The 27309-nt window shown below is 40.1% G+C and overlaps 1 protein-coding gene across 3 annotated transcripts in view; it reads left to right on the top strand.

The window, feature by feature from the left end:
- VCL (vinculin) overlaps window positions 1-27309 on the top strand; it is a 100070-nt gene that overhangs the window by 61056 nt on the left and 11705 nt on the right. For all 3 annotated transcript variants that reach the window (XM_032608022.1, XM_032608021.1, XM_032608020.1), the window contains exons 7-17: window positions 5854-5944; window positions 6927-7074; window positions 10552-10705; window positions 11770-11945; window positions 14127-14317; window positions 15544-15743; window positions 17615-17743; window positions 21438-21587; window positions 23559-23667; window positions 24798-25100; window positions 26703-26827. In XM_032608022.1, coding sequence (XP_032463913.1) covers window positions 5854-5944; window positions 6927-7074; window positions 10552-10705; window positions 11770-11945; window positions 14127-14317; window positions 15544-15743; window positions 17615-17743; window positions 21438-21587; window positions 23559-23667; window positions 24798-25100; window positions 26703-26827 — 1776 coding nt within the window. The remainder of the gene's footprint in view (window positions 1-5853; window positions 5945-6926; window positions 7075-10551; window positions 10706-11769; window positions 11946-14126; window positions 14318-15543; window positions 15744-17614; window positions 17744-21437; window positions 21588-23558; window positions 23668-24797; window positions 25101-26702; window positions 26828-27309) is intronic.

The following is a 27309-nucleotide window of genomic DNA, read 5'->3' on the forward strand; positions in this document are numbered from 1 at the left end:
GATCTCATGTTCCTCTAATCTAATCTCTTTCCTTATTCTCTTCCCTTTGCTTCTAGCAGATGAGAAATAGTAAAAAAGAAAAGCAGGCCTTGCAACCTTAATGTTTCTCTATTTTTGGAGGGGAAAAGTCATCCATCAATTAGTAACTAAGTGTGACTGAGCTTTATTTTGTGCAAGTGCTGAGAGCTGCTTCTTTAAAAACCAAAACCAAAACCAAAATCAAAACCAAAACCAAAACCAAAACCGTGGTCAGTTGAGTTTTTCAGGAGGAAGATTACGCATTTGGAGGCATATACAAGGGAAATATAAACCTGGTCCCCACTGTGTACAGTCTAATAGCTCTCTCAGTTTTATGCTGATCTGGAAGGAACCAGACTGTTAGGATGCTGTAAAACTATCAGAATGAAAGGAAATTAAAATTAGTTCAGCTAAAAGAAGCATAAGTACATAATGACATCAGAATGAGCAAGAAATGCTTATTTTTTAACTTCATTTTGCTTTTGTTTTACATTTACCTGATTCAAATATCAAAATGCTATAAAGGGACTTCCCTGGTGGCGCAGTGGTTAAGACTCTGTGCTCCCAATGCAGGAGGCCCTGGTTCAATCCCTGGTCAGGGAACTAGATCCCATATGCATACTGCAACTAAGAGTTCACATGCCACAACTAAGGAGCCGGCGAGCCACAACTAAGACCTGGCACAACCAAATAAATAAATAAATAAACAAATGAATAAATATTGAAAAAATGCTATAAAAGGATATGTGTGACACAGCTCACTCTCATCCCCATCCCTATCTACTCTACCTCCCTTACCCCCTAAGAGTAATTGTTTTTATTAGTTGCAAGAATATTTAGAAAAAATTTTACCCTGAAAATGGAAATTGGTAACTAGGGTTTGGTTATTTTTCAGTTTAGTAGCATTATGCATCTTTCATTGCTCAACTGTAAGCAGTGAATTAATCAGACCTTGTGTCTGTCTGTGACCCCTGGGTTCCCATTCTGTTTAATACATATGATATCTTTTACCTCCTCTCACCCCTACCAATAAAGAATTAACTTTGTCTTACCATACTTGTTTCATGCTTCCCCACTGGTGCAGTTTTCTCCTGGAAAGTGATGGTTCCTCTAGAAAAGTGGGGGAAGAAAGTAAGTGGAAAAAATTCTTGGTAAAAGTACGTCTTGCCGAATAAGTTAAGATTTTAAAGAGGCAATGCAATAGCTGATTATTTTACATTTTATACCTACATTCAAATGGCAGATTTACAAATTTATAAGTACTTTGACTTTAAACACTTCACTTTATTTTGAAAATAAAAAATTTCCCCTCCTAAATCAACAATCATAATGATTATTAAAAACTATTTTAGCATTTTTCCTGGGAATACATTATGAGACAAAAGAATTTGGGGTTTAAACACAGTTCTAATTTTACCCTTTGTAAATTTAGCAATCTATATTTAATCTCTTTTTTTTTGGTATTTATATTACCTGTATCTTGACGCATGCTGAGAATAAAGAGGAAGTGAAAAAAATTTAAAAAGCATTTCATTGCTAAGAATTTTTGAACCCTATGTAGGTGTTCCTGTAACTGCAACTTGAGTCATTAGATACTATTATTCAGAATTCGTCCCTGTGGTGTGTCTTCTCCCACGGTGGGCCTAGGTTGGTGGTGGGTAAATGTAGTGAGTGACTCAGATGTCTTGCACAGATTACTCTAGTCTACCAAAGAAGGAAATACTGGTTAGAACATGCAATCCTATAATAACTTGCCCTTACTGCAGACCATTGAGGATTTAAGGGTTGATTTTTATTTCAGTTTTGAAAAAAATAAGGTTATATATGAGCTTTTTATGAGTCTTTTTGTATTCTATTATGCAGTATTAGTTTTAGTATTCTAGTATGCAGCTAATACAACAAAGGATTTATCTTTTGGAGTTTGAGATAAATAGTTAATTTAGGTATATATAATATTTCATCCTCCCCCCCAGCCAAAGGAGAAAAGCCCAACATGTTACAGGAATTGACATTTCCATTCTGATCCAAGTGATCTTTTAGTTGGTATAACTGATTGTGTGTGCATAGGTGGCACAGAAGCACTGAGAAGGTATTCTTGGAGATGAGGAACTGATGCCTGGGAGGGTAGCTTGCCTGAAGGGTCAGGGCTAGATGACTTTCTCTCCAAGGTTAAATGTAGTTTATAAGATTTTGTTCTACGGCCCAATTTATCTTTCCAAAAACATCTTTGTTTAAAACACGGACTTGAGGGTAGAAATGTGGTCAGGAATGGGCTGGAGTGGGAAGGGTGGGGGTGGGAGGTGTTAGTGGAAAAGGGAGAGTAGCTTGGGCAGTGAATGAGAGGGAGTCCTTAGTCCCAAATTAAAAATTTTCAAGAGCCTGGGAACGGAGAAGCTCACTTTCCCTACCACAGTTCCTCTTGATCGTCTGTGGGAGGAACTCAGTGGTTCTTGGTATTATTCAGTGTTCTTTAGGTCTAACTTTATATTAAATTTCAGAAGTGTTTCACGTCCTGGAAAAGCATGTAAAAAGGAGTCTTTTAGGTTGTCCTTCTGACTTCTGGTATATGTGGCAGAGTGCCAAGGCACTATGGTTTTTCTCATTTAAAACCTGAACTCATCAGAGTTTTACAGTAAAATGGACCAGAGCAGGAGGGTATTGGATCCCTGACAGCTGTCCCCAAAGCTACATGACTAGATCTGGTCTTTTTTATATTCACTCTTTAAAAAAAAGAACAAGAACAACAACAACAACAAAAACAGAGAAGAGATTGGTGGAGACTTTTCTTGTTCCCAAATTTGAGATTTTACAGAGAACAGTACTTATTGAGGGTACAGTTTTTTCTCTTCTATTTCATACCCAGAGTGTATTCTGAGTACTTAGACCTACATAACAAGGTTTAACAAAAAGCTTTATGGTACATAGTGTAGTTGACCCCAGAGTTATGATTATTTTTACCCTTTATAAATATATCTCAAAATTGCTTCTTAGTCCTAGTTGTTCATTGAATTTGTTTATATTATAGCCAGTGTTAGTATACTTCTTTTGTTGCTTATGTCAGAATTCTGTCAATTCCATAACAAACACTGCCCTTCAAAAGAAATTCTTAAGAGATTCTTAAGAGACCAAAATATTTGTTCCCACAGACATTTTTGCTTTTAATAGATATGACATTAAAATGTATTGTGTTTAAATGATTCTTTACAATTTGCTCTATTCCAGAAAGAATTTAAGGTGGCCCTCTCAGTGACTGTTTTAAATCTCCAAAATTGTCTAAAATTCATGCTCTTAAAAACGTTGGTAACTAATTGAAATTCCCAGTGTAAAAATGCAGCTTCATTGCAAATTTGCCATTGATTATTTTTAGGAGAAAATGAGCATCTCTTAATGTTAAATTCTTGATATTCTCACATCTCATACTCAGGACTAAATTAGTCACATCCTGAGAATCAGATTCTTTCCTTGAAGCATGGTGACCACGCTTTATTAGGGAGAAAAAAGCAGTGACTTTTGAGGATACTGAATAGAGCAAAACTAGTTTTTCTATTGTGTTTCAAATCATTTTGGGGCAGTAGAGAATAAAAGCAGTTATTTAGGTTAGTGAGGATTATGAATTTGATTTATAGAGCTAATTTTCTGGGCAGTATTAACCAAGCCAGAATTGGCAAGGCATAAGATTTGCTGACTACTGTAAAAGGTTAGTGGAATCTTTGGCAACTCTCTTTGGTAAAAGGAAAAAATTCTTGAATTTCATCTAATAGAAAAGAATGAGGTTTGAGATCAAACTGTGTTTCTATGATTGAGCCCCTTAATTTATAAAATTAAATTACATTAAAAATTGAAGTTCAATGAAGCAATGAGGGAAAAAAATGCCTAAAATAGAACCTAACATGTAGAAAGTGCTCAATTAAGATTAGTTTCCTAACTGGTAGCCTTTAATGCTAGAATAGACACTGAAAAATTTCTGATCTTTGTTTCCCCTTGAATTGAGATTTTTGAAATGTTATAAGTATCTATTGTTTTTTTTTCACTTAAAATATAAGTGTATTAGAGAAATGGTTATTAATAGATTTTAAATTAAGTATTTTTCCATGGCTGTAATTCCTCTTCTTCAGAATGTGCACAATACTTCCTAGGTGAGAGATCATGAATTTTTTTTAAATCTGTGTCTAGACAAAGACCTATAACTGGTATTAGACCTTAAAGGCTACCCGACTCTCTGAGGTTGGGTGTTGCCTGCGACTCTCTTTAAAAAGATATTGATTTGGGCCTTGCTAATTTGGAATTAAGCTAAAGTTGACTTTTGAAGACAAGGTTTGCTGTACAGATTAATTTGAACTAGATGAAGGAAGAGCAAATATTTAAACCATTTGAGAATCAAAGCACTTAAAAAATGCCACTTGTCTACTTACAGTACTAATGACAGATGGATTTTGAAATAGATCCTCTTATGACTGCCTTTTATTGATAGATAGCTATCATAATTTCATATAACTTGATAATAAAAATATTTTATTTCCATTTTTTCAGTAATTTAGTTCACTTCTTTTCAGTTGCCATGGCTGAGAATTTGTTATTTAGAGCCTTAGATAGCCAAATCTGTATCTGTTTAGATGGGGAAAGAGGGAGTCCAAAGCTGAGAGTCCTGTAATTTGAATAGGTACTTTGGAAAAGCTGGTGTCAGGCTGCTGACCTTAAGCCTAATTATGAGTGCTCCCAATGCTTATTGGTGCTGCTGCTGGGTTTTGTTTGAATTGGAAGTGGGGATGCTCCTAGTGCCCCCATGTGGAAAACTGGTGGCACCACACCTTGAAGAACCCCGGTTTGCAGGACTGGAAATTGAAAAAAGGTAGGGATTTAAGGTGTTGCCTAGAGTTTCAGAGGTTAACTCTGTGCTTTGATGGCTGGGCTCTGTAAGATCCAGTTCCCTAAGCAAAAGGGAGAGAGGCTGTGTTAAATAGACTTAAGAGATGGCCAGTCTGTCAGTTTTGAGGATGGGTACGTGCATATTTGTTATATTGTTTTCTGTATATCTATTTACTTAAAAAACTTTATTAAAATATATGTATATTTTAAAAGTGATTAGTCTGTTGTTTGGACTTCTCATGCTGTATCCTGGGAGATTTTATGCTAGTTTTATGCAAGTCATTATGAATCCTGATTTTAAACAATAAATTGAGACCCACTTATTTTATCCTGCCTCTTCTTCCAGATTAGGGACGGTAAGGGAACTAAGGATGAGGAGTGGCAGGGAAGGCCCGAAAGACACTTCTTTCTTGTATTACATTTGGTGGTTTACTTGTGGAATTAAAACTGAATTGCTGGATTAAAATTTTCAGCTTTCTTCCAGCCAGTAATTCCAGGTTTTTCAGATTAAACATAGTGGAACATCAAGCAGTGTGTGTATATTTCAAAACAAGATGTAGAAGAACTGTGGATTGTGGTGCCACATGCTAATGAGGCTTCCCTGAAGCGGGGAGAGCTTTGGCAGGGCTGCAGTAGATGATTGTTGACTAGCGGAAAGGCTGATAATGAGGCATGTGACAAGAGGGCTTTTTCCAGCTGAAGACATTGAACATCTTTTGGCTTGAGCAGTTTTACCAGTTTTCACAGTTTAGCAATAGGGAGACTAGGAAACAGAATTAACTGAAGATTTGCATGCAAGATGCTGCATTTTGACAGAAATAAGCGTTATGGTGTGATGAGAATATTTTTAAGGCTGTTGTAGGACTACCGTAGATATTGTATGTTAATGGTGTAACTTCTCTGTCTTACTTTGTATCATGGTATCTTAGTTTTTGCAAAGAAAATACTTGTGGTATTTTTCTTCAAAAGGACACTGAAGCCATGAAGAGAGCGTTGGCCTCCATAGACTCCAAACTGAACCAGGCTAAAGGTTGGCTCCGTGACCCCAGTGCCTCCCCAGGTAACCCTCTGGTTCTACTTTTCTGATAGATAACAGCAAAAAGCTAAAAACCAGGCAAACAAAAGAAAAAGAAAATAAAAGAAAAATCATTTCGTAATCTCATAATCCTGAGATAACTACTGCAACATTAGGGGCATACTCCATTCTCTGATAGTTTTGACTAATTGAAGTATTACTGGTCCTTAAAAGGATGAAGGGCATAGACTACTTCTCATCACGGAGGAATAAAGCAAAGTGAACTGGGCATTCTTTGCCAAATTATTGGTTCACCCCTTCCCTGAATCAGAAAGGTAATTATTTTGAATGAAAGCTCTTCTTTTCTAGTTCCCGTTGGGCAGATTTCCATTTACGTCAACAGCGTACTTAATTAAGCAGATGAAATGATGATGCTAACAAGAATTGGGAAGCAAAGTTGACTTGTATAAAGATAAGACCCAAATAGGTTATTGAGCTAGGCATTATGGATTTTCTAATCTAATATTTATTCAGTTTTAGATTAATATTTGAATGAATGTGAAAAGCCTAATGGAGTTTAGAGGCATTGAGTACTATTGAATTGTTAGAGCCTACTTTCATCATTCACATGCTTACCACAAACTGCTTATTATCTCCAGATGGGTATGGTTCCAAGGATCTTTTTGAGCAGTCTCTGTGGTTAAAACCTCACCCTATGGTTGTAAGGGCAGTGCTTGGCTGTTAGCTATCAGATGTATTGCCTTCTATTCACTTGTCATTTAAAATCATCCATTCCTTCATGAATGAAATGACTTGTAAAGCAACCTTTCTAAATAATTAATGGATCAACAATCTAGATATTGAACAGCTCTCTCTCTCTCTCTCTCTCTCTTTTTTTGGCTGCGCCACCTGGCTTGAGGAATCTCAGTTCCCCGACCAGGGATCGAACCCAGGCCATGGTAGTGAAAGCCTGGAATCCTAACCACTAGACCACCAGGGAACTCCCTTGAAAATCTCTTTGTTTTAGGTGATGCTGGTGAACAGGCCATCAGGCAGATCTTAGATGAAGCTGGAAAAGTTGGTGAACTCTGTGCAGGCAAAGAACGCAGGGAGATCCTGGGAACCTGCAAAATGCTAGGGCAGATGACTGATCAAGTGGCTGACCTCCGAGCCAGGTAAAGTTCCTCTGCTCTCATCAGAGCAGTAGTGGTAACAGTTGGGATCTCGCTCCTGATGGAGTGATTCAGAAAGCAAGTTTCTGTGAATTTTACTGAGTTCTCTTTGGCTAATATATAACGTAGATATTATATTCTACTAATTCTTTTGAGATTGGAGTGAATTTTCCTTTTGTTGAACTTTTAAAATATGTAGATGCCTTATCGTAAAGTTGAAATTCAAATAGAAATCTGTTTTTAGTTTCTAGCCATAGGCTTATGAAAAATAAGGTGCATAGATATCTTTTATGAAGGCTGGATAGAAAAAAAACAAAGAGTGAAAACGTTGGAATTATTTCACATGTCATTTTAAAAATCAGTTAAATAGATTATCCTCTACGCTGGTCATTTCTAGGCTCTTTTGAGTTTCTATTTCATCATATTCATTGGTTTTATAATTCTTTTACCTATCTCTTACCCACCTCAAGTCTTGGCTTTTAGGATCCACCCCCATTCCCCAAATTAAATATGTATAGTTTGCTATTAAGAAAACTCATTATAATATAGGTTTGTTTGGAACTCATACATATAGTTAATGAAGTTCTAAAAGATTCTCATCTTTATGGAATTTTATAGTACGGACATTGTGAAAAATTGAGGTATGATGACACACTAGTATAAATGAAATTTAATTTTGCTTCAAGATTGTCATGAAACGTCTTGAGATAATTGGAATACAGTATAACGTCTCCCTACAAACTAAGGCTTCAGGAACACGCCTTGACGTGTTGCACACCATTACACCTAACCTCAAATGTATTAACATAATGGACTTAAGAATATAGTTTTTTTTTTTGCGGTATGCGGGCCTCTCACTGTTGTGGCCTTTCCCGCTGCGGAGCACAGGCTCCCGACGCGCAGGCCCAGCGGCCATGGCTCACGGGCCCAGCCACTCCGCAGCATGTGTGATCCTCCTGGACCGGGGCACGAACCCGTGTCCCCTGCATCGGCAGGCGGACTCCCAACCACTGCGCCACCAGGGAAGCCCAAGAATATAGTTCTTAAAGGAGTGGTTCCTGACCTTTCTTGGACCAAGGTCATTTTTATAATTTGATGAAAGCCATTAATCTCTACTTAAAAAGATACATATAAACATGCCCATACAATATTATATGTAATTTCCAGAGGTTCATGGATTCACTGTAGCCCTGGAAGCTCCATGGGCTTCAGGTTAAGAGCCTTTACCTTAAAGGGAAGAAGAAACAGCATAAATAAATGTGATCTCATTGAGTGCAGTGGGCCTTTTCTCTTGCTGTGAAGCAGTCTCCTCTGCCATGAGCATGCCAAGAACTTTACAGAAAGGACAAAAAAGAAGTTCTTTTCCCATTTGGAGAAATGCCAATGCAGTTTGACAAGATTCTTGGCTCTTCTAATTTCTCACTGCTGGCTCTTTTGTCTGCAGCCTTTTCACAGTGTAGTAGACAGTTTTCAGTTGGAATTCTCAAATACACAGTTGTATGTATTTAGAGAAAGATGAATCTGAGCAAGAGAACGAGGTAGTTGCTGTACAGGACCGACCATAAATCAGTAAAGAGAAAAGGTTGGAACAGTGAGGAGCCTCAATGGGCCTGCTTCACACTGGAGTCTGCGATAGCCTTTCACAATGAAAGATTACAAAGCTGTCTCCTTGTTATCCTTTCTTAAATATGCCTAGCTTTCTAACAGCTTAGTGGCTGAAACTCAGTAACAATTTCCTCTTTGGTATTCTTCTATTCAGTCACCTAGAATTTCTAGGGTTGTAAGTATATACTTTCCCCTCCATGGTACTCAAACTTTTTATTTTGAATGAAAAATTATGCAACCCATAAATATTTTTACTTTTTCACAGTTGGACTGTTATACAAACAACGTTCCTCATATGAATTACTAGATTTGAAGGAAAAAAAGCAAATTAAAACATAAAAAGTGTATTTCCAAAAGTCTTAGACTCCTCTGCCACGTAAAAGGGAGGTGTCAAGTACAAGTAAAAGGTATATATATATACCTGGCAGTAAATATTATTGAGTTCACTACCTCAAATATTGGTATACATGAAAAACATATAAATTTAAAAGAGGACAGGTAGATGAATGACACACCATACTATTATTAAGGGAAGCAAAGATGTTTTGTAGTCTGTCCTAAAATCAGAAACTCAGGGCTTCCCTGGTGGCGCAGTGGTTGAGAGTCCGCCTGCCGATGCAGGGGACACGGGTTCGTGTCCCGGTCCGGGAAGATCCCGCATGCTGCGGAGCGGCTGGGCCCGTGAGCCATGGCCGCTGAGCCTGCGCGTCCGGAGCCTGTGCTCCGCAACGGGAGAGGCCACAACAGGGAGAGGCCCACGTACTAAAAAAAAAAAAAAAAAAAAAAAAAAAAATCAGAAACTCAGGTTATGATGATCAGCCATTCCATTCAACCAAATGATAAAGTTGCCACCCCTATCATTGAGTTTACCAGGCTGGGTGGATTCAAAAATATGAGTATAAAAAGATGGCAAGTCTTACTTTGCTGTGACCTGGGAAGTCTCTAACAAAGGGAAAACAAATTTCTACTAACTCACATCATTTTTTTGTAGTAGCAGCATACTACTTCTGAGAGAGGAAAATAGTGAAATTAGTTCTTTAGGAACATGATGAGAAATAATGGTTTCTTGTCCCTGTGTGCCCTTTTCCCTCAGTACTATCTGGTTTTAATACTTATAGGTTGCATAGGAGTGGAAGGTAGATATTTAAGATTACCATTAGGTTATGATAATGACAACTCTGTAATAACAATAGTCACATATGTGTATTGCTTTATTGCCAAAGTATTTTCAAGTATTTCTTTTTGCTTGATGCCACTCTGTTTGATAAGCAGGGCCAGTATTATTACCTACCCACCCCTCATTTTCTAAGTTAGAAAACCGAAGCCCAAGGAAGTTAAACATTGTACCCAAGGTTCCTCAGGTAGCAGGAGCCAGGATTTGAACAGACATCTACTTGGTCCCAGTGTGGTGTGCTTTCAGTAGCACTATGTGTGCTGCCTCTTGAAACATTTTCAATGTATACTTGCCCATAAATAAGATAATCTAATGGGCTGTTTATTTCTAAAGCATACGTACTATGGTAACAAAACCTTCCATAGCAATAAGATCACAAGCACATTTCCCCCCTGAAGATTAGGTTTGATTATGTAATCACCACCAAGAGGAAAATCATTATCAAAATGTGCAAGTCTGGTCTTTAAAGTGGTTATGCGGTTCCTTGAAGCTACTGTGTATTATTTTTAAGAGCAAAGGAGAAATTAGATGGTTTGGGTGTTTTGCTTTGTCTCTCTCTGTGTTTCCTTGTGTTATCGCAGATTTAGTAGAAAAGGAAAAGGACAGACATGTTAGTAAAAGAACATATACTGTGCTTTTAGTAATATTTTGCCATTAAGAATTTGAGAGAGTACAACAGCAGCATCTATCTGTTTGAGCAGAGGACAAGGAGCCTCACCGGTGGCCATGCAGAAAGCCCAGCAGGTGTCTCAGGGTCTGGATGTGCTCACAGCAAAAGTGGAAAATGCAGCCCGCAAGCTGGAAGCCATGACCAACTCAAAGCAGAGCATTGCGAAGAAGATTGATGCTGCTCAGGTAGCGATGATGATTTTTAGCAAGGGTGGGAAATAAAGGAGAAAGAGAAATGTTCTGTAAATATCCTGTATCCCTCTCCCACTAACTTTCTATGGGTGGATAATGGGTGTTTCTAAGTGATGATTGATACACACTAGTTGCCAATGTTAACACGTCCCCTACCACCACAGGCTTAAGGCTAATGTTTATCTATCTTTTGAAATAGAGATCTTAATTTTGAATACTTCAGTTAGTTAAAAGTAAGCATTCTGAGTACCATTCTCCTAGCTCCTGATGGAGATTACAGTATGTTAAACCTGTTCTTCATCTCAGAATTCACAACTGTGTTTGGTCATAGCAATGTAAAAGGGTTAAAGCTTTCTGATATTACTGTACTGTAAAATGATTTTCAAGCATTTCATGAAGAAACATAAATGTTTAAGAAACTGAAGAATTAATAAGGTGTGATTAATTCAAAGCTAAAGCTCATGAAGATATTTTATCCTAATGAGAAAGAAAAAAATCATTTTTAGAAAGATGAAGGGGGACTTCCCTGGAGGTCCAGTGGTTAAGACTCCGAGCTTCCACTGCAGGGGGCGTGGATTCGATCCCTGGTCTGGGAACTAGGATCCTGCATGCCGCATGTGCAAATATTAATATCTCTATAAATAAATAGCTGAAGGATTGATTTGGTTTTGCCTGAGTAAGAACTGATGTAAAATAATAAGGATCAGCATTATAAAAACAATTGCTGGTATGCCTTATGATTACTTTTTTTTTTTTTTTTTTTTGTGGTATGCGGGCCTCTCACTGTTGTGGCCTCTCCCGTTGCGGAGCACAGGCTCCGGATGTGCAGGCTCAGTGGCCATGGCTCACGGGCCTAGCCGCTCTGCGGCATGTGGGATCCTCCCGGACCAGGGCACGAACCCGTGTCCCCTGCATCGGCAGGCGGACTCTCAACCACTGCGCCACCAGGGAAGCCCTTATGATTACTTTTGAAATATTTCTGATGGCCTTGTTAAGTTTAGTAAAATTGGTTCATGAGTAGATCACAGTGTGCTTCTTTTCTATTTCTGTGTGTGTAGAATTGGCTTGCAGATCCAAATGGTGGACCAGAAGGAGAAGAACAGATTCGAGGGGCTTTGGCTGAAGCTCGGAAAATAGCAGAATTGTGTGATGATCCTAAAGAGAGAGATGACATTCTACGTTCTCTTGGAGAAATATCTGCTCTCACTTCTAAACTAGCAGATCTACGAAGACAGTATGTATTTAATCAATTAAATTGTCCTTTAATCTCTCTCTTTTTCCCCCTAAGCACATATATAGTTGAAATTTATAGGTTAAATGCACATATGATACTCTTCCATTGTCTTCTTATTGATTCTTTGTGACGTGGTGAGGGCAGATATTTTTAAATTAATAATTTTAGGATACTAAGAACTATTTTTTAAACAAATATTTTTAAGAGATCTATTTTTTAAATTAATAATCAATTAATTTATTTGGCTGTGCCGGGTCTTCGTTGCGGCATGTGGGATCTTTAGCTGCAGCATGCGAACTCTTAGTTGCGGCATGTGGGATCTTTAGCTGCAGCATGCGAACTCTTAGTTGCGGCATGAAGGATCTAGTTCCTTGACCAGGGATTGAACCCAGACCCCCTGCATTGGGAGCACAGAGTCTTAGCCACTGGACCACCAGGGAAATCCCTGAGATCCATTTTTTAAAATTTCTAAGCTAGGATGTACTACTACACCATGTTTGTGACTTGTCTGTTTCCCAGGCATATGAGGAAAATAACTTTTGTGGCTAGCTATGAAAAGCTTTGTGTGTGTGTGTGTGTGTGTGTGTGTGTGTGTGTGTGTGTGTGTTGGGGTGGGATGGGGAGGCATAAGAAGATAGTTTCTTCCTTGACCAGCAGTGTTACTTCTTATGTAGCAATTATAAAAGATCCTTAAATATAACATCCTCACTGCAGGTTCTTCTCGTAAGGGGATTTTTTTTTTTTTAAATCGGTGAGACAGATAAGGCTTTCATAGCATCTACTTTGATTGTATAGAAAAGAAGTGTCACTTTCTCCTTTTGAAAGATATTTTTCTGTCTTAAAAAAAAAACAACTGCATCATATACTAAAAGAACATTAAAAAAGTGTACAACGGCAAAAGTAAGAGTTGCTTCTCTCCCACCTCAGTCCTCCAGTCACTTCTCCAGGAATAACCATAGTCAAGTATCTTGTGAGATTCGACTTTTCATTTAACTTGTGTATTTCACTCCCTATTCTTCCACAGGAGAGTGCCTAACCTTTTTCCACAGAGGTACTTTAGAGTCCTTTCAAATCTTATATTGGGTAAGAGACCAACGTTAGCTAAGAAAGCAAACTTCTGCCTCAGACCTTGAAATAGGAATGAGTGGGAGCAGGGTGGGCATACTTTAGGCAGGAGGTTGTGGTGATAGAGAGCAGCTTAAGTAATAGCTCAAGTTTGATTCTATATCAAGCTCAATCATTTGGGGGGTCACTATTTTATACCCCAAATATAAAATTATGTAGGTGGGAAAATGTATAATTGGACAATTGTAAAGTAATATATGTCTACAAATTTTGGTCTCTGTTCATTAATATTAGCTAATTAATATAGTCTTTACATTTTTACTAGATTTAAAAATACTCAGAGGAGGAAACTATGTTCTCAGGATCCTAACACAGGTCCATATACATAGCAGGCACTCATTAATGTTTCTTAATGATGAAGAGAGAATTAATGATAATAGTGATAACAGCAGACCAAGTTTGGTCACATGCCATCATTACTTATTCCTATTATCTATCTATCTATCAATCTGTCTATCTATCTATCTATCCATCTATCTATTTGTCTATCTAAAACTTCCTGGCAGCAGGAGTAGCTATGATCAGAACCATAGTAATTACCTTCTTTGTCCAGCTTTATAATGGAGAAAGTATGAAAGTTTAGAATCATAAAGGAACTTTTAAGATAGTATCTAAATTAGTCATTCTGTCAGGTAGACTAATATTTGCTTTTTTATCAGTGAGCCAGATGTGATTATCCTGAAGTTTACTTTTCTATGACCTAGTGGACTTGAGATATACAATGAGTCAGATTTGAGATGGCAGGCTCAGGGGCCACCTAACCTAGTGATGACTGATCGAGCTCAGCTTACCAAATGGTTGAGCTTGGTTGAGTCAGACTGACCAAACTCATATTTAACTACAACATATTTAACTGTCTTAACGAGGCAAAACAATCAGAATTTATATTATTAATTTCTTATTTAAGGGTCAAATAGATAAATCCCTCTCCTTTCAAACCAAGTTAATAATAATCATTAGCAGTTTGTCATCTCATTAGCATTTGTATTAGCAATTAAGTCATCTCAATGTAAAGAGTGTCTTTGTGTGACAGGATGGCTATTTTTTTCTCTGCAGGGGAAAAGGAGATTCCCCAGAGGCCCGAGCATTGGCCAAACAGGTGGCCACGGCCCTACAGAACTTGCAGACCAAAACCAACAAGGCTGTGGCCAACAGCAGACCTGCCAAAGCAGCTGTCCACCTTGAGGGCAAGATTGAGCAGGCACAGCGGTGGATTGATAATCCCACAGTGGATGACCGGGGAGTTGGTAAGATCATCACTGCACTTATTAATCCTCATTAAACTTATTACAGTGAAGATAAGCAAGTTGTTGATAGAGATCCTGTATCATCTGTAATTAGGTACAGAAGGGGTTCTTTAGCCACTGGTGAGTAAGTCATTCCACAGTGTGACTCCATCTCCAAATGTAGCCAATAAATTTCCTGTGATTTAATCAAGAAGTATTAATAAATTAATGATTTTGCTGCAGGCAAATAGAAAATTCCTCAGGTTGCAGCTGAAACTTTGAGCTAATTATTTCCAGTCTATGTATACTTTCATTCTGTTGTATTTCTGTTATTACAGTTCTTAGTTAAGTTCACAGTTAAATATAATTTTTGAAAATAAGTAAAAGACACTTAATAACCAAGGTTGTTTTCAGTTGTGAGGGCTCCTGTATCACACAATCACCTGTAGAATTGCTAACCTAAAATTTTGATTTTTGAGAGATTTTAGGAATGGATCTATAAGAATTTAGGTCATATTATGATAGCAAGCCTGTTGAAGCTGAAAGATCTATTTATTTCATTTGCTGTATTCATTGGAAACAGATAAAATTTTTAATTGGTGATTCCCAGTGTGGGGGAATCAGGCAGACATATAATTTACTGGTGGAGGAATAAATTGGTACAAATTTTCTGAGTGGCAATTTGGAATTATACGTCAAGAGCTTTAAAAAAGTTCATACCCATTGACTCAGCAATTTGACTTACAGGAATTTATTCTAAAAATAATTAGAGATGTTTCTAAGGAGTTACATATGAGAATATGTAAATAGTGTAAATATTTAATAATATTAACAATTATGGTTCATATGATAAAATGTTGCATAGAGTTTAGATCATGATTTTTGAATAATATTTAATGATGTAGAAAAATGCTCACGTTAAATAAAAAGAAGCAAGGAGTAAAAGTTAATGTATAGTATGATCCCGGTTTTGTAAAAGAGAAATGTATGTATGTATAGGAGCATGTAATGCATTCAAAAAGACTGGAAGGAAATGGTCAAATATATCAGTCTCCAAGTGATGGGATTATGGGTGGTTTATATTTTTTTACGTTTTTTTATATTTCCCCAGTTTTTTGTCTTGATAGGGGAAAAAACCCCACTAACCCCACTAAATGTATTATTAAGAAAAGAAATCCTTACCAGAATGGCACAGTGGTTGGCTTCTCCTGGTCTATGTGAGTTTCAGTGTTTTCCTCTTGGTGCAGGTCAGGCTGCCATCCGAGGGCTTGTGGCCGAAGGTCATCGTCTGGCAAATGTCATGATGGGGCCTTATCGCCAAGATCTTCTTGCAAAGTGTGACCGAGTGGACCAGCTGACGGCCCAGCTGGCTGACCTGGCTGCCAGAGGGGAAGGGGAGAGTCCTCAGGCGAGAGCCCTTGCATCTCAGCTCCAAGACTCTTTAAAGGTAGAACTTGGGAGCACATATCATTACATTTCTTTCTTTCTTTTTTTTAGAAATAAATTTATTTATTTAATTTTTGGCTGCGTTGGGTCTTTGTTGTTGTGCGCGGGCTTTCTCGAGTTGTGGCGAGCGGGGGCTGCTCTTCATTGCAGTGTGCGGGCTTCTCATTGCGGTAGCTTCTCTTGTTGCAGAGCTTGGGCTCTAGGTGCACGGGCTTCAGTAGTTGTGGTGCACAGGCTTCAGTAGTTGTGGCACGTGAGCTCAGTAGTTGTGGCTCGTGGGCTCTAGAGCTCAGGCTCAGTAGTTGTGGTGCATGGGCTTAGTTGCTCCGCAGCATGTGGTTTCTTCCTGGACCAGGGCTCAAACCCATGTCCGCTGCATTGACAGGCGGATTCTTAACCACTGCGCCACCAGGGATGTCCCTCATTACATTTCTTATGCTTACTATTATTCAAAAACTAGGAGGGAGAGTTTTAAAAAAACATAATTTCTTGAGTCTAGGGAAAGTGAAAAAGGTGTGATCAAGAATATAAAGGAGGGGCTTCCCTGGTGGCGCAGTGGTTAAGAATCCGCCTGCCAATGCAGGGGACACGGGTTTGAGCCCTGGTCCAGGAAGATTCCACATGCTGCAGAGCAACTAAGCCCGTGTGCCACAACTACTGAGCCTGTGCTCTAGAGCCTGTGAGCCGCAACTACTGAGCCTGTGTGCCACTACTGAAGCCCACACGTCTAGAGCCCAAGCTCCGCAAGAAAAGAAGCCACTGCAACGAGAAGGCTGCACACCGCAACGAAGAGTAGCCCCTGCTCGCCATGACTGGAGAAAGCCTGTGCACAGCAATGAAGACCCAATGCAGCCAAAAATTAAATAAATAAATAAATAAATTTTTAAAAAAAAGAATATAAGGAAATCCAGAGCTTATTAAGGAAAAGCTTACTAGTGTGTGATAGCAATTAAAATTGTGTTTCTCAAGCTTCACTCAATCAAGGGCTCTTTCATATTTGTTCTACTATGTATCACCTATACTTTTTTATTTAGTCAGTATTTTTCTTAAAATGGATTCCTTTTTTAAACTTTATTTAAAAGAAAAGTTTATAAAAATCAGGAGTTTGAGTTAGTTATATTTTTTCTAATATTCTATAAAAGAAACACACAATTATTAAAATAAAAACATTTGTCTGTGTAACACCTATATTCATTTCAGATACCACCAGCCAGTGCATGCTATCCACCTTGAGAAACAGTGGGGGTGATTGATCCTTCTTCGAGTATTAATCTAGAATAAAACTTAGATTGGACGAAGTGTGATAATTATGAAAAGGAGTTTTTTCATGACTTCTGAGAATCTTCTGCTTTTGACCCATGTTAAAATAAAAAATGGATTCATATATTGGTTATCAAATTTTTCTAGAAACTTATTTGAAATATCCAGAAAAATTCCATTATTGATTTCTTTCATCTAAATATAAGAAATTGCTTAGAAATTTGGCACTGCATCCACCAAACAGTCCTTACAGTTACTGTAATTATGTCAGGCCCCTCCAGCACTGGGATTGTTGAGGAACTCTGTCTCATCTCATGGTCTTCTTTGGGCTCAACCCCATGATTCTTAGTATTATTCTTAGGGGCCATCAAGAAAGGAAGTAAGATTTCTTGTTTGGGTGGAACAGTCTAGGGAAATGTGGGTCATGTGGGCAGGATTCACTTCTTACACCTGTTTCGTGCTAGCTCAGTGCTTTGTACACAGTTGATACTCATAGCTGATAAAGTTGAATGAAACACCGAATGAATGAATGTGTCAGTGAAGGAAGGACAATGGCAGATGTGCTTTTTGGATATTTCTGGAAATTTTCATTTTTAAACAAATGTTTTTAAGGATCTGAAAGCCCGGATGCAGGAGGCCATGACTCAGGAGGTGTCAGATGTTTTCAGTGATACTACAACTCCCATCAAGCTATTGGCAGTGGCAGCCACTGCCCCTCCTGATGCACCCAATAGGGAAGAGGTGGGTATCTGAGGTCTTCCATTTCTTCTGTTGGCCAGTCATATGTATATGTATATGTATGTGTATATGTATATGTATGTGTATGTGTGTGTGTAAAGGTAAAATGTGACTGCAGTGTATGTCAGGAGTGGTTGGGAAATTGTGGATGAAGGGTGGAAAGGTAGAAGAGGGAAGAAAGGCCTTGCCACTTCTTCTTTCAGTCACCAAGTATGTCGCTTAGGAATGTCTTTAGGACATGTCTTCACTTGCAAGCAGTAGAAGACCTGACTATCAGAGATGAAAACAAATGGGCTTTATTTTCATCATATAACAAGAAACATGGAGCTAGGTAGCCTTGGCATTGGTTCAGCAGCTTGATGCCATGAAAGCTGGCATCTCTCTGATTTTCTTGATCTTTTCCTCATGATGTGAGTTGCTGATGCAGCCCTAGGCATTATGTTCAAGGCAGTAAGAAATGAGCAGTGGGGGCATTCCAGTCACAACTAGAATAACTGTCCCTCTAGTTATAACCTTCCCTTTAGTGTCCCCTTAGGACACTTTATTCTCCAGACAGAAGTCAGGGCAATTCTTTTAAATCATTTGATGTCATTCTTTTACTCAAACCCTTCAGATTACTCCTCCCTGTCCCAGAGTGAAGCCAGAGTCCTTACAATGAACAGTAAGGCCAGTGATGTGCTGGTAGACACAGGAAAAAATAAAACAAAAACAAAAACAAAAAGGCCCTGATTTGTAATGTTTGTTAATTTCCATGATGTAAATATTCCCATGATGGCTGTTTCAATGTGAAGTCACTGTAAGCAGAGTCGGGAAGAGATGGGCACATTTGGCTCTTATGAGCTTGTGTGAGTTGGTACCAGCAGCTTCGTCACACCCACTGCATCTGGTCCGCCATCTACTTGTCTGACCTTGTGTGGTGCCTCTCTTCCCCCTCATGCTCCTGTCTCTGCATTGATCTTCTTGCGCTGTATTCCCAGTATTCCTTGTTTATGTTTGTATGTTCTAACCTTGGGGCCCTTGCTGTTGTTCTCTCTGGTCCTTCCACAGATAACTGCAGGTATTGTTCGCTCACTTTCCTCAACTGTCTACTGAAATGTCACTTTGGAGTCACCACCTAAGATCGCAACCCCACCCCAAGCCCATCCCAAGAAATTCCCTAATCTCCATATCCTACATTTCTCCTTTGTGTTTATCAACACTTACATATTTACCTCATTTTCCTCACGTTAGCATGAAAGCTCCACGTGGGCAGGGATTTTGTTTTGTCATTACTTTATTCCCATTTCTTAGAACAATGTCTGACACATCCTTGGTGCTGAATAAATGAAAGTAAATGCTCACCCAGAAATCCTCCAGGAGACTTTTGTGTATGTCTCATTGGCTAGAATGCTGTCACATGGCTGCCTCACTGCAAAGGAATCTAGGAAAGCAAGTATTTGGTTTTCCATCCTCTATAGTATTGGTAGTGAAGGAGAAAGGGTTGGGTCAGGCACCCAAGACAATGTAGAACTGGTGAGCAGACGTTTATGTTATTCTTATTTGCTAATGACCCCCATTTTCTTTCTCTAGCCTAGGTTACTGGGCAGTTCAGCTCATGGTCCCCTTAGGCTGGGGTGATGTGCTGTGTTTTCATTCCAGACATCTGAGTGTCTGATGAGCAGACAAAACTGTCTGCTGGTAATCTCTACCTAGATGCTGCATGGGTACCTCAGCATGTGTTGTCCTCCTGTTTTCTTCCAGCTGGAAATTTGTGAGTCGCCACTGACTCTTCCCTTCATCTTCCCACATCTATAAAGTAAGACAAGCTAATTTGATCTCACAAATAACGTCTTGAATTCTCTCTAATTTCTATTCATGTTGCCACGGCTCTAGTTCTGATCCTTGTTCCCTGCTGCCTTTATAACTACACAGCTGAGACTGGTCTTTGAATCCATCACAAGGGCACAAATAAAATAAAAATACAGATCTGACCCTGATATTTTCCTGCTTAAACCTTTCAGTGGCCCTTCCTTTTCACATAGGAGAAAGCCAGAGCTCTGTGATCTGGCTTCTAATACTCCCTCTACCCCTGTTTCCCACAAACCCCGCCTCTCAGTTCATGCCCCAGCAATACCTCATTGCTTATAGTTTCCTGTGTACTCTGTCCTTTCTTTTCTCCATGTCTTTGTTCTTTCTGTCTCTCTACCTAATTATTGTCCCCTTATCTCTTTTGGCTAATTTCTGTTTATCCTTTATTCTAGTATCCTTTACTTCCTGGATAGTCTAAGTGCCTTACTTTTTCCTCCCAAGTATCAATGCTTAGTTTTATTATTGCACATAGCACACAACTATTGTAGGTATCTGTTTATGGGCCTTTTTAACCCTGCTAGTATGTGAGATCCTTGAGATGCAGAAATTATGTCTTATTCATCTTTGTATCTTCAGCACCTGTTCCAGGGCCTGGCACATAGTAGGTGCTCAGTACAGTTTGGTTGAGCGACAAGAAAAGCAAGCTAAGCAGTTGGGTAAATCAGAGGGAGCAGCAGACATAGACTGGGGTTGAGATGGTGAACCAAAGTTAGCAAAGCCTTATAGATTCAGAGTGGGAGACCAGCCAAGGAAAGAAACAAGGACTGAGGCCAGAAGAAGAGGACCAGGGGGCTAGAGATTTAGGAAGAGATCCTGAGCATTAAATGGCAAGAACCCAGCTGGCTGAATCCAAACAAGAGGTCAGAATGGGGAAGAGACTTGTGTGCATAAACATAGAACCCTGGCAATGAGACTGGAGCCTGCTGTTGGACCAGGAGACCTTCAGAGATTGTCTGCTGGGAGCCAGAACTTGTCTCCAAGTATGGGCAGGTAGACCTCCAGGAGGAGGCAAAGAAGAGGGTAGATTCTGCCAGGCAGTTCCTAATGTGCTCTGTGTATAATATAAAGCTCACCCAGGGCTGTTGGATATACCTTGCCTCAAGCATCAATTCTAATAATGTGATCCAAACAAATGACAGAAGAACTTTTGTCGTCTAAGTTAAATTGTCCCCTTCGTGGTATGTGACCTTGCATAATATCCATGTCGAAGAAGAAGTTAACTTTTTAACAATATGTGAACTGAATGAACAATTCAGTAGATGGTTTTGCGTTTGGGGTGATGGAAGTCAGCCATCCTTACCCTTGTGTCAGGCGTGGGTGTGAGCACCAGCTATCATTTTTCCCATGGAGGTCAGGGGCAGAGCTTTTACAACATTAATGGTAATGGGATATGTGAGGGAAGCTGCCCTGAGGAGGCTGGAGCTCTGGTTAGGACTCTGGATATTCTTGGCCTTTAATGCATCCAGCCACCTGCACTGGAACCTGGAGTAGGTTTTTCTATACTCTTCAAACTAGGGGATAAGCCTTTTGTGAACAGGGATTATTTAAGTCTTTGGATTCTGTGAACTCCTTATTGCAGACTGCACAGTACTGTACGTCCTGTTTGCACCTGGTAAGCATTGACTCATTCAACGGTCTGTGTGCGCTTGCCTGGATGCATGTGATGCTTATGGCCAAACCTCTGAGGAGATAACGGCAAGGCCAAGACTCGATGTGACTGTTGTCTTATTAACTTGTAAAGTCTTTGCTGAAGCAGTTGCTGCCTCTGCTTAAAGAGAGACTTTTTCTTAGGCTGCCTGACCCATTTTATTGCAATAAATTTTCTTAATGTCTTTGTTTGTTCCTCAAGGTATTTGATGAGAGGGCAGCTAACTTTGAAAACCATTCAGGAAGGCTTGGGGCCACGGCAGAGAAGGCGGCTGCTGTTGGAACTGCTAATAAATCAGCGGTGGAAGGCATTCAGGCCTCAGTGAAGACAGCCCGAGAACTCACACCCCAGGTGGGTTTCACTCCCCCTTCATCATGTCAGTACACACCATATTGAGTAAAGGTTAATTACAGAACAGTTTCTATACATTTTTGAACACTTACTATAAAATATCATGAAAGAATCCACACATACCCTTAATGTCTAAATCATTTTTATATTGTTTGAATTTTTTACAGTGATCATGATTAGTTTTGAAAGTAGAAAAAACTAGTAAAGCACCCCCCTCCCACGCATAATTAGGGAAAAATTCAATAATCTTGGGAGGTTAGTGTATTTTGATTTTAGAGCTTATGCCTTTCCCCACATCTCTTTGATGGTATTTTAAAATTTTTAGATGTGGCCATAATTTTTCTTTTTTATTTAATTATATAACCAAGATGTAGCTAATGTACTGTAAACAGAATATTGGAAGAGTGGGAACAAAAGAAAACAACTTGGACAGGAATTAAAGTTCCAGTACATGATACATGTTCTTAAAAGATCTCTTCAACAACGTTTAGTGTGATGTTTGTGCATTTTTTTCTTCCAATAAAATTACAGAAAATTCATTATCTTTTCATTCATTTATTCAGCAGGTATTTCTTGAGTGCCTGTGGTACATTAGGAACTGTCTGGGCTTTAGAAATCTATGATACTAGATTTGGTGGGGAGCTTGTAGGCAGAGACAGGGGAAATAAGCTTGTCTCTTAAGTGTTCAACTTTTGCCAATGTGGCATGTTAACAAGTTAGATTCTCTTGAAAAATCATACTTGTCTAGCTTTTTAGAAAAAATGTCCATAAAATATGAACGTGTCTAACTTTCCTTAAAAATTTCCATAAAACATAGAACATAAAACATAGGATTTCTCTATAAAACTGAGATTTCTAAAAAAACAGAAACAGAGCACTAGGCTTAAGACACTAACTATGGAAAGAGCAAGGACTTTGGAGACAGATCTGGATTCGAATCCTCTGTCACTTTGAGTTTCCTTGTGTAAAATGGAGATAATTCCTTCCTAGTGGATTGTTCTGAGGATTAAGAAGATGCTTGTGCAGCCTATAACTTATCAAATTCTCAGTAAATGTTAGTTCCTTCCCCAAGTGCTGCAACTGACTAGCTGGGAGCTCTTGAGCAAGTCACTTAAATTTTCTGCGTCTTGGTTTTTGCAGCTGTGAAGTGGAGAAATTACTGTCCTTTCTCTCTCACAGGCTTGTTGTGAGGCTTTAGTAAGACAGTGGATGTGAAAGCACTTTGTTAACTGTAGACAGTTATTATTATTTAAAGGAACATTTATTTATTTATTTATTTATTTATTTATTGGCTGCATTGGGTCTTCGTTGCTGCGTGCGGGCTTTCTCTAGTTGTGGTGAGTGGGGGCTACTCTTCGTTGCGGTGCGTGGGCTTCTTGTTGCGGTGGCTTCTCTTGTTGCGGAGTACGGGCTCTAGGCGTGCGGGTTTCAGTAGTTGTGGCACGTGGGCTCAGTAGTTGTGGCTCACGGGCTCTAGAGTGCAGGCTCTGTAGTTGTGGCACATGGGCCTAGTTGTCCTGCGGCATGTGGGATCTTCCCAGACCTGAGATCAAACCCGTGTCCCCTGCATTGGCAGGTGGATTCTTAACCACTGTGCCACCAGGAAAGTCTGACAGTTATTTTTAATAAATATTTATGAATCTGTTTTAAGTAATCTTTAGTATCATGCTTAATGGTGCTTTTTAAGATGAAGCTTAAGTATCTGTCCGTTTTGTATATGTTCAGAAGTATCAAGCAAACACCCGTTTACTTTGTCACTTTATTACCTTCTTAAAATCAGGCTGTAACTGTAAAATCTTTTGTGAGGGCCCATTCTGGGGAGCTTGTTTATGAGACCAAAACTAAAGTGCTTGGTCTGAAAAGAGACTCGCCGATTTTTGGCCTTATAGTGCCACCTGTAGGTAAAGAGGGGGAAGCTTTGCTGAAGGTTTATATTTGAGTGGTGTTTAAAGGTTGTTTTGTCATTGCCAGGTCATCTCAGCGGCTCGCATCTTACTTAGGAATCCCGGAAATCAAGCTGCTTATGAACATTTTGAGACCATGAAGAACCAGTGGATCGATAATGTTGAAAAAATGACAGGTAGAGTTGTGTGCAAAATTCTTCCTGTCTGATCCATGAGACTGAGAAACTCAAACAGGACCAGTTATGTTACTCAGCTGTAATTGGATAAAGGGACCGTCATGTGCTCGACAGTGTACTTGGCCCTGATTAAGGCCGCTGAGCAGCAGCGGCTTCTCATTCAAGCCTTGCAACTTTGTCCGAAGAGAGACTCTTTGAGTCTCTTTGATTTTAATGTGGCCCTCCCGGTGTGATGTTTATTGTTACAGCTCCTATCTTCTCTGAATAGTGTCTTTTCTCTGTCTGAGCCAGAGTTTGGTTTCAGAGGCTGAGAGGCGGTGTTTGTGGATACAGTAAGTGTCCCTGTCATTTTCAGCAGGTTCACATTTCAAGGAACCACAATAGCTACCATTTAATACAACTTGTCTCAGAGTTTCCTCCAACTTATCAACTACGTAGTTTTTTTTTTAAAAAAGGAGAAACCAACAACTGACAAACCTGTGTCTGTGCGATAGAGGTGGCACCTCTGAATCTTCTTCATTCTCTTTGGAGGGAGGGATGGGAGAGGAAGAGATGAGGAATGTAGGCTCTTCGGCTTCCCTGCAGAACCTGCTGGGACAGGGGTCCATAGCAGCCAGAGATGAAAGTGGAGCTCCTGAGGTGTCTGAAGAGAGGTAACAGAAACAAGAAACAGGCTGTTAGGGTTATTGGAATCCTCTGCGTGGCTCATCTTGGGCACTACAAGCTGCCAATAAGCAACAGATGGCTGGGGAGTGAGACGGGAAGGGAGAAAATACTGTTAACAGATAATGTGGTGCTGATGCGGTGAAGGTTTCAGACGCAATTCTTGTTTCCTCCTGATGTCAAAGCGTTTCTGGTTGTCTGTGGTAGATACAAGAAGGCTGGTGACCACGGTTGGTATAAATGCTGTGAGTCTGTATGGCCTCCTGGGCTACATTCTCACTTTTTTTTTTTTTTTTTTTACAATGGTGATCACCTGGAAGCTTTTGATTGTGTAAGAAGGGTTTTGAGCTGAAGGTGAGAATTATGGGTGTTGTACTGTCACATGAGAAATTTGAGTGGACAACAGGGTTTTGGAGTCTCTGTTCTTCTAAAATAGAAACTAAATTCCATTTCTGTTCTCCGGACAGGGCTGGTGGACGAAGCCATTGACACCAAATCTCTGTTGGATGCTTCCGAAGAAGCAATTAAAAAAGACCTGGACAAGTGTAAAGTTGCCATGGCCAATATTCAGCCTCAGATGCTGGTCGCTGGGGCAACCAGCATTGCTCGTCGGGCCAACCGGATCCTGCTGGTTGCTAAGAGGGAGGTGGAGAACTCTGAGGATCCCAAGTTCCGAGAGGCCGTGAAAGCTGCCTCTGACGAATTGAGCAAAACCATCTCCCCAATGGTGGTGGATGCAAAGGCTGTGGCAGGAAACATTTCTGACCCTGGTAAGCAATGCATGGTGTGGTTCACCTCAGCTGAGAGGTTAATTCAGGAAGCTGACAGGGTGGGGAGAGAAGATGCACCCCACAACCATGACACAACCTGGGGGCAAAAACTACAGATACTTAGTTTGAGGATACTATATTAAGCTTTTTCTGTTCAAAATATGTTGGACAGAATATTTTCTGCAATATTGGCAGGGTTATTGTAAGTTAGTTTCTCTGTACCAACTTCCTTGTGCTTTTTTTTAAATTTATTTTTTATTTGTTTCTGGCTGCGTTGGGTCTTCGTTGCTGTGCATGGGCTTTCTCTAGTTGCGGCGACCGGGGGCTACTCTTCATCGCAGTATGTGGGCTTCACATTGCTGTGGCTTCTGTTGTTGTGGAGTATGGGCTCTAGGCACGCGGGCTTCACTAGTTGTGGCTCGCGGGCTCAGTAGTTGTGGCTTGTGGGCTCTAGAGCGCAGGCTCAGTAGTCGTGGCGCACGGGCTTAGTTGCTCTGTGACATGTGGGATCTTCCCGGACCAGGGATTGAACCTGTGTCCCCTGTATTGGCAGGCGGATTCTTAACCACTGCACCACCAGGGAAGTCCCTCTGTGCTTTCTTAATGTCTGATTAAATAACTCCTGGTCTTGTTTAGTCATTATTTTGGAAATTTCTCAAAAGATGCATAATAACCAATTTATCAACCATTTAGCTTATGTAACTGGCATACCTTCTGCTTTTCTTAAAATGCTTTTTCTCTGGACAACATTCTTTATTTCTGTCAAATCTGGAAAGCCTAAGTTAACCTGTGGGTCTCCTAGGTCTTGATCTTGATCCTACACCAAAGAATTTGTGTTTTCTTTAGCTGAATTTTGATATTTTCATTACTGCTAAAGATGTAACCACTCCTTTTTGGTTGGAAACATCTGAATTCCTTCCTCCTGTGAGCCTTTAGTGTTTCTAGCCTCTTCTATGAGTAGAATCCACTCAGTGTGAGAGAGTGGGAAGGAGGGGCTGCCCTGTTCGTCCCTAGCCCAGGTAAAATCTTACTGGTTTTCTCAACCCACCATCACTGAAGATGTGCTCAGTTTCCTAAGTGGAGTTTCTAATAGTTTGAGTAGATTCCTTTAATTCTGGGTGACTGGACACAGTAGCAGCAGCTCAATGTAGGGGTTAATATGCTGAATGCCAAGTGGAGCAAAGGAGTAGGGAGAAAGGTGAGAAGTACTCCAGGGAATGTGTGCCCCATCTGAAACTTGACATCTCCTCTGTTCTGAGTGGGGCAGGCTTATCTCTCGACTGCTTTATCATGAGAGGTGATGAGCACCACCTGAGCCCAAAGTGTTCCTGGCCCGGCAATGTGCTGGCTACTTGTTAGCTGTACAGGCAAGAAGGCACCCTGAGCACTACAGGGATCAGCTGGTTTGTGCCACTTTTGACTCTTTGCAGGCCTCAGGGCATCTGCCTGGCTCTTACCTCCCTTCCCCTTCAGTCACTGCCTGTGCTGCTTACTGGCAGCTTCATATCCAGCTTTTGTTACTGGAAACCAGTTCTTCTGCTGGACAGACAGTGCTCCAGGGCACTGACCTACCCAACTGAAAGTGAGGGCGTCTGTGTTTAGGCCTGCAAAAGAGCTTCCTGGACTCGGGATACCGGATCCTGGGAGCAGTGGCCAAGGTCAGAGAAGCCTTCCAACCTCAGGAGCCTGACTTCCCGCCTCCTCCGCCAGACCTTGAACAGCTCCGAGTAAGTAAATTCAGAGAGTTTGGGAGAATTGAGCAGCAGGGTGTCGGGACTGTAGCAAGAGAGAGGTAGGCTGTTCTGGAGCCTCGGTCACTAGGTAGCTTTGTTTAACTTTTACTTGAAGCTCAGTCAGAGGCACAACTCGACTTTCATTCTTGAATCTGGCGGGGTATTAACCAAGTGCTTATGCATGGCGTGTGCTGGGTAAGTGGGGGTCTTTGGTGTTGGCCTGCTCTGATGGGAAGTGACTGGAGCAGAGGAGCTGGCTGTGGTAAGTGTGGATGTGATGAGTGATGAGTTAGTGGGGCAAGTCAGTGAGGAGTGGGAAAATAATCTGCACAGTTTGTGGTGAGAATTTATGTGTTCCCAGTTGATGATGACAAAACTGAGGTGGTTAGACTCTTGTGTACATTCTTCTTTCCTTCATTTGACTTTTTTTAGTAGCAAAATTAATAAAATCCTTTTTTTTTAAAAAAAAGTTAATT

The sequence above is a fragment of the Phocoena sinus genome, chromosome 16 (assembly GCF_008692025.1).
Source record: "Phocoena sinus isolate mPhoSin1 chromosome 16, mPhoSin1.pri, whole genome shotgun sequence".
Classification (NCBI taxonomy): domain Eukaryota; kingdom Metazoa; phylum Chordata; class Mammalia; order Artiodactyla; family Phocoenidae; genus Phocoena; species Phocoena sinus.